The sequence below is a fragment of the Silurus meridionalis genome, chromosome 8 (assembly GCF_014805685.1).
Source record: "Silurus meridionalis isolate SWU-2019-XX chromosome 8, ASM1480568v1, whole genome shotgun sequence".
NCBI classification, from domain to species: Eukaryota; Metazoa; Chordata; class Actinopteri; order Siluriformes; family Siluridae; genus Silurus; species Silurus meridionalis.
In genome coordinates, this window is record NC_060891.1 from 282,501 (window position 1) to 290,000 (window position 7,500).

A 7,500-nucleotide genomic window follows, 5' to 3' on the forward strand; every position below is an offset into this window, starting at 1 on the left:
TTGTGTGTGTGTGTGTGTGTGTGTGTGTGTGTGTGTGTGTGTGTGTGTGTGTGTGTGCCCGCTGTTCAGTATGAACTGATACACAGGATCAGTGTGAACAGTGCGACCTGTGGAAAGAAGAACATCACGTCAGGATCTCCATGCAGTGACAGTGAGTTTCCTACACACACACACACACACACACACACACACACACACACACACACACACACACAGGTTCATAGAGAACATGCTGTAATGTCCTGCAATGCATAAGAAGCTGTTTTGGTGTGTGTGTGTGTGTGTGTGTATGTGTGCAGTGGTGTGTGTTACTTGAACATCACATGGCTCGGCATTGGGTTGCACGACCTCATTTCACTTTCACACACAAACACACATACACAACACACACTAATGTTGGCTTTATTAAAAACTGCAGAAATATTGCCACCTGTCTCCTAAAAGGAGCAGAAATGTTTAAAGTGAGGGATAATATTTAATATAATATTTATTTCCCTCCGTCAGAGTCGGGGATGTTGAAGCAGGATGATATCTCTCCTAGTGAAAGTGTCACTGCCTGTTTGGCCCAGCAGGGGGAGCCTACGCATCTCTGTGACTCCACCTACAAACCTCCTACTTCTTCTTCAGAAGCTCCACCCACCATGGAAATGACAGAAGGCTCCCCATTGACAACTACCAGAGAGGAAGCTGAGAAACAGAGAGAAGGAGAACAAGAGCGTGAGAAAAAAAAAGAAGAAGAGACAGAGAGAGCATCTCAACAAGCTGGAAAAGAAGCAGAGCCTGGAGAAAGTGGAAAAGAGGCGGAACCTGGAGGAGGCAGAATGGATGTGGTGCCTGAAAGAGGCGGAGAGGAGGCGGGGCCTGCAGAATCTCACCCGAAGAAAGAAGAGGTGATGGATGGAGGAGGAGTGGAAACAGAATGTTACACTGAGCTGGATAAAGGAGCAGAGAAACAGGAAGTGGAACAGGAAGAGGAAGTAGAGGAAGCTGTGGAAGCTCTGGACTTCGAAGAGGACCTTCAGAGGCCAGAGGATGCCCTGTTGGATGACCTCGCCAAACGCATCCAGGTGGAGGAGGTGAGGAAGAAATATATTTCAAATAAGAAAAATGTCCACAGGCTTAAACAAATATATTATAATCATTTAAACAGCTTAAAATAAAGGTTTATATTTGTGTAAAATTATACAAATTTATGTAAAATAAGCAAATAACAATAATTTGCATAATTATGCAAAAACACTATCAATGCAGTGTTGTAGAAGGTGTTACAATTGAAAATGCACATAAAAGCTGTTGGATGAAGACACACACACACACACACACACACACACACATCTCAACAGTGTGTGTGATGTCATTGTGATGTCATGGGGCTGAATGAGAGCACTGTGTGCTGAGTGAGATGCAGATTTCTCCTGAACTGCTGTAGTGACAATGAACTCTTTCAGATCAGGAAAAGGTCACATGATCAGAGCTGAACTGAAACACTGCGCAAAATAAAACTCGAGTTTGGTGTGTGGATCTGCTCATGCTATCATTTAGGAATACAGGAGTTCCAAAACCTGTAATGAACTCACTCTAAATGGACATTCAGAATTTTACTTTGTGAAGAAAATGAGTAAGAAAGTGCAGACTGTGAGTTTCTCTCAGGTCATGACCCCGAGTCTGGGAAAACATCAGCACCTGTTTCACGTCTCCTTTTCACTTCCTTCACCTGGTGGTAAGGAGGAGGCATTTAACACACTGTTGTGTGTCGGTCGTCATGTTAGCAGGAAACCTGGTCAGATGTCAGCTCCATGTGAGGATTAATGATGACCTGACGTATAAACCTGATGGAATAGTCACGTCTCTCTGTAGAGCACTCAGACTGACTGTGAGCGTACTGGGCTGCTCTGCCGTCAGCTCTGCTCTATAATGGAGCTTTAATGGGTGTGCACAGAAGTGTGTGTTTGTGTGTGTTTGTGTGTGTGTGTGTGTGTGTGTGTGTGTGTTTTAAATCGTGTGTTAGCAGTAAAGGAAAAATCCCATGAGCAGTAGATTACTGTAACTCCTGCAGCAGAGGATCGACTCTAAACTCCCCACTACACTTCAATAAATTCTAAGTATAAAAGTCTGATAATAGGGTGTGTGTGTGTGTGTGTGTGTGTGTGTGTGTGTGTGTAGTAAGTTTCTCTCTGGTAAATTAGTTTTATTTATCAAAGCTATAATAACAATCCATTTAAATCTGTTAGTTTAAATTTAGCAAACTAATGCTATATAATGGAATACATTAATTATGCGTATGTGTGTGTTTGTGTGTGTGTGTAGGTGTGTGTGTAGGTGTGTGGTGTGGTAATTGATTACACAGAAGTGTTTATGAATAGAGGTCATAGATAATAGATATGGCTGAGCAATAGTACTGATGTTGGTGTTTTGAGTGATGTCATAATGTTTTGTGTACACACACACACACACACAAACACAGAAGGTAAGTGCCTTGTTTTGTTCTCAGTACTCGTATAGGGACAGTGATGAGGAAATTAATTGTGTAGATGACGCACTACAGCCGATTCTGAAACTCTGATCACTTTACTGTCTGATTCTAATTACATCATCAATAACATCATCAATAACATCATCAATATCATCATCACATCATCAATAACATCATCACATCATCAATATCATCATCAATTACATCATCAATATCATCATCACATCATCAATAACATCATCACATCATCAATATCATCATCAATTACATCATCAATATCATCATCACATCATCAATAACATCATCACATCATCAATAACATCATCAATTACATCATCAATTACATCATCAATATCATCATCAATTACATCATCAATTACATTATCAATATCATCATCACATCATCAATAACATCATCACATCATCAATAACATCATCAATTACATCATCAATATCATCACATCATCAATAACATCATCACATCATCAATATCATCATCAATATCATCATCAATAACATCATCACATCATCAATAACATCATCAATAACATCATCAATTACATCATCAATTACATTATCAATTACATCATCAATAACATCATCAATAACATCATCACATCATCAATAACCATTAATTACATCATTAATTACATCATCAATTACATCATCAATAACATAATCAATAACATCATCAATAACATCATCACATCATCAATAACATCATCAATTACATCATCAATACATCATCAATAACATCATCAATAACATCATCAATAACATCATCACATTATCAATAACATCATCAATAACATCATCACATCATCAATAACATCATTAATTACATCATCAATTACATCATCAATAACATCATCACATCATCAATAACATTATCACATCATCAATTACATCATCAATTACATCATCAATAACATCATCAATAACATTATCACATCATCAATAACATTATCACATCATCAATTACATCATCAATTACATCATCAATTACATAATTCTTGATTAATATATAAATCTGTCTATCGCTTTGTTTTCCCCACACTGACTTTAATCCAGTATCAATTTATTATAAATATTTATTTTTTAAAAAATGTACTTCACTAAATAGTGATCTTCTTTATCTTCTTTCACCATGGTGTCATCATTTTGTTAACTGAATTCTTCTTCCTCTTCTTCTTCTTCTTCTTCTTCTTCTTATTATTATTATAGGTCGACTGATTCATCGGTTTTGCCGATTAATTGTCGATAGTTGATTGCTGGAACTATGGGCTATTGGCAAAAAAAAAATGCAAAAGTTTCAGCCTCTCTTTTCTCTCAATCTGTCTCTCTCTCAGTCTGTCTCTCTCTCAATCTGTCTCTCTCTCAGCCTGTCTCTCTCTCAATCTGTCTCTCTCTCAGCCTGTCTCTCTCTCAGCCTGTCTCTACGTGGGTTTAATTTTTAACAGTGTGTTCCACCATCTCTTTCTCTAATCAGTCTCTTTTTCTTTGGACCTCAGATCACTCCTGCCTCAGGTCTCGTCTCTATCCTGAAGAGAAGAGTGTGTGATGAAGGAGAAGACAAAACCTCCACCAACAAACCCCTCACTAAACGCAGAGTTCGCTTCCATGTTCCTGATGAAGGCCTTGAGAACGGTACATATAAACTGTACACACACCACACACACAGACACATACTAAATCATACACTCCTAATGACTGTTTGTGTGTGTAGAAGAGCAGACAGACAGGTAGCAGAGCAGACAGACAGGTAGCAGAGCAGACAAGTCAAGTTTATTTCTATTGCGCTTTTCACAACAGACATTGTCTCAAAGCAGCTTTACAGAATTTAACAGTTAAAGTGAACGATGTGTTTTTATCCCTGATGAGCAGCATGGGGACTGTGACAAGAAAAAACTCCAGACAGGTAGCAGAGCAGACAGACAGGTAGCAGAGCAGACAGACAGGTAGCAGAGCAGACAGACAGGTAGCAGAGCAGACAGACAGGTAGCAGAGCAGACAGACAGGTAGAAGAGCAGACAGGTAGACATGTGGACAGACAGGTCAATAATATTATCAGGCATGTTATGAGTCTCAGTCTTTCTCTTTAAATACAGATGAGGTGGGCGGAGATTCCTGGCTCCTCCTGCTCCTTTTGTGCCTGGTTACCGTGGTGATCAGTGTGGGCGGGACTGCCCTGTACTGCGCGTTCGGCGACGCCCAGTCCAGCGTGTGTACGGACTTTTCGCACAACATCGATTTCTATTTGGGGAAGGTGCAACGCAGCGTTGACGACATCACACACTTCTTCTCTTCTTCTAGCTCGTAGCCTACATCCTTTTATCTTTCTTTCTCTCTCTCCATCTGTCTCTCTACCTCTGCCACTGTCTATTCATCATTCTGGATCAAAAGATCAGCCAGTCAGAAGATGAGAGACAGAATGAGAACGCTGATTTTTCAGGGTCTGGCTGGATATACAGGTGTTGATGATGTCACAACTCTGTAGCATGTTGATGTCATGCTGCTTTACCAGAGTTGATGATGTCCTTCATCATTTCCAGGAGCAGCATGTCACTTAAAATGATCTTTTTACACTTTCTTTAATTGAGTTAAAATTCAGAGAAAGTAAGTTGTATTTCTGCAGTTTTTGTCTTAGCAGGAAATGAAGGGTGGAGCACGTGACATTATTTATCACGTTAATTATCACGTTACACAACATCACACAGTAATAATCCTACAGCCGTGAGGTTTAAGGTCGCTAAATAAAATCATTAGCCGGCTAACGTTAGCCCTGTGTTAGCCATTCATTAGCGTAATTATGTTTTATATGTCTGGTCAAAGAAGGCTACTAGTGATGTCACAATATCATGTTATATGATTGGCTGATCAAATTAGATTAAAGCTCTGACCACTTTTTATCATTTTATAAAGACATACTTTTAAGTCTTAACTTTGCGAGTCTTAGCATAGCGATTTCTGTTCTGTACCATGTAATAATGACAGAGACAGTTAAATAATGATGTATAAATTGTTTGGGTGACAGATTTAAGTGGTTATGATTTAAGTGTGATGTAACATAAGGGACAGAAGAGCAATATGTAGGAAAATGTTTTATTGTAAGATTTAAAAAAAAAAAAGTAGTGAGGAGCGACAGAGTCTGGTATTTATCCCTGTTTTTGCTAATTGTTTTGTGTGTGTGTGTGTGTGTGTGTGTTTGAGGGATGTTTCCTCTGTGATTGATAGCTAAACACTGCGCTAATTTGTATTTGACCCTGCAGTAAGGCTAAATCACAGCCTCTCCCACACTTCAGCAGTGTAGCTAGCAAGAATGCTACAAACCATTCATAATAACACATGAACTACTCCAACATTCATAAATACATGGGATAAAACATTAGCTTTTTGCATCTCTGTGAAATAAGATTGAACTCGTAGTTTACATCAAGGCCAGTTTAAGGATTATTATATTGACGTTAATGCTGGTTAACGTGTTCACCCTCATTAGCTGTAATTACAGCGTCTGAGTTTCAATGATCAGAGATCAGGAATTTGTTCAATCGTGTTATTTGTGTTTGATTCATTATTTTACAGGACTTAATTTGTTAGTCATGTCTCAACCCCTCTGACCTCACACACACACACACACACGCACATGCACACACACGCACACAGAGTCTTATTTTATAAGCTTTATTATTATTTTTTTAATTCATGTTGTGTGTGTTTGTGTGTGTGTGTGTGTGTGTGTGTGTAACTGTTTTTTTATTTTTATTTCTTTGAGCACAGAACACACACACACTGTATTAAAAGCTGCTGTATATGTTCTTCAGTAGGCTGTCGGTGTGTGAAGAAGCTGTAAATGTGTGTTGTTGGTGTTGTTGGTGTTACGGTTCTCGTGCACTCTGCTCCTCTGGCCGGCTCAGACGGAGACGTGCTCCAATATTTATTTAAACCGAGGACAAAAGTCTGATTTTATTCATCATGATAACATCGTTTCTCCTGCTCTATTCTTCTGTAAATGTCCATCAGTCTGACCTTTTAAATATAAATGTCTAAATATATAAATATAATTTTTGTTCAAAATGATTTTGATGTAAATAGTGTAAAAATCATTACATTATTGTGTCTTATTGAGAGTCACAGAGCTTCTCCTTGGAGCTCAGACACGCCCAGTGCAAAGCTCCACTCTGATTGGCTGTTTAGTTTCCACCCAGTAACCAATCAGAGGGCTCGTGTGAGTGGACGCTGTACTGGGCATTACTGTAGAGCTGATGTTATAGCGTGTTATAGCTTGTATAAGACGGGTGTTTTTACTCAAATACGGAGTGCTAAGAACCACACTGTGTTCATTAACGTTTATCTCCACATTTACACCAAATTCATCAACTGAAATATTAAAGAAGAAAATTATTATTTTATTATGAAAAATGTTACTCCAAACTTCTGATTTTCTTTATTCAGTGTTTTTTTTATGAAATAATATTTATTACTGTAATATTACACACATGACCCTTTTACAGTCTGGTTCTAAGTTCCTCAATATGATTTTTTTTCTTCCTTTTATTGTACAAAAATATCAGAGAAAACACAATGAGATAAAAACACAGGTGTTAATAATAAATCAGTTTCACTGTCAGCAGATGTGTTCATGTTCTTTATTTCTCAGACTTTATTACAAATCTCTGTTTTATTGACCACGTTTTCCGTATTAACTTTTTACAAGTCATTTATACACCAGAGCGTTCTGTATGTGAAGTATAAGTGGAGTATGTGATGTTTTACACTTTTTTTAGGGCTGAAGATTAATTTTAAAATTATTCTATTATTTATTTATTATAGTTATTCGTCTCATTTAAATATTGTTGTTGTTGTTGTTGTTATTATTATTATGTATTTTTTCCTGCACCACAAACTTTAAATTCAATTCATGTTTATTTGTGTTGAGCTTTTAATAATGAACATGGTCTCAGAGCAGCTTTACACTGATAATGTGGTGATTAAAAGTGAAGATGTTCTTTATAAGTGTAAGTTTGTCC

At 37.8% G+C, this 7,500-nt stretch overlaps 1 protein-coding gene and 1 long non-coding RNA gene across 2 annotated transcripts in view; both read left to right on the forward strand.

The window, feature by feature from the left end:
- The window catches only part of cnsta (consortin, connexin sorting protein a), a 13,839-nt gene extending 6,742 nt beyond the window's left edge, over positions 1 to 7,097 (forward strand). Inside the window, exons 8-11 of the mRNA XM_046856157.1 lie at positions 70 to 151; positions 505 to 1,076; positions 3,985 to 4,120; positions 4,582 to 7,097. Of these exons, the coding sequence (XP_046712113.1) occupies positions 70 to 151; positions 505 to 1,076; positions 3,985 to 4,120; positions 4,582 to 4,793 (1,002 nt within the window). The 3' untranslated portion in view covers positions 4,794 to 7,097. The remainder of the gene's footprint in view (positions 1 to 69; positions 152 to 504; positions 1,077 to 3,984; positions 4,121 to 4,581) is intronic.
- The window catches only part of LOC124390302, a 19,743-nt gene that overhangs the window by 4,759 nt on the left and 7,484 nt on the right, over positions 1 to 7,500 (forward strand). The window lies entirely within an intron of this gene.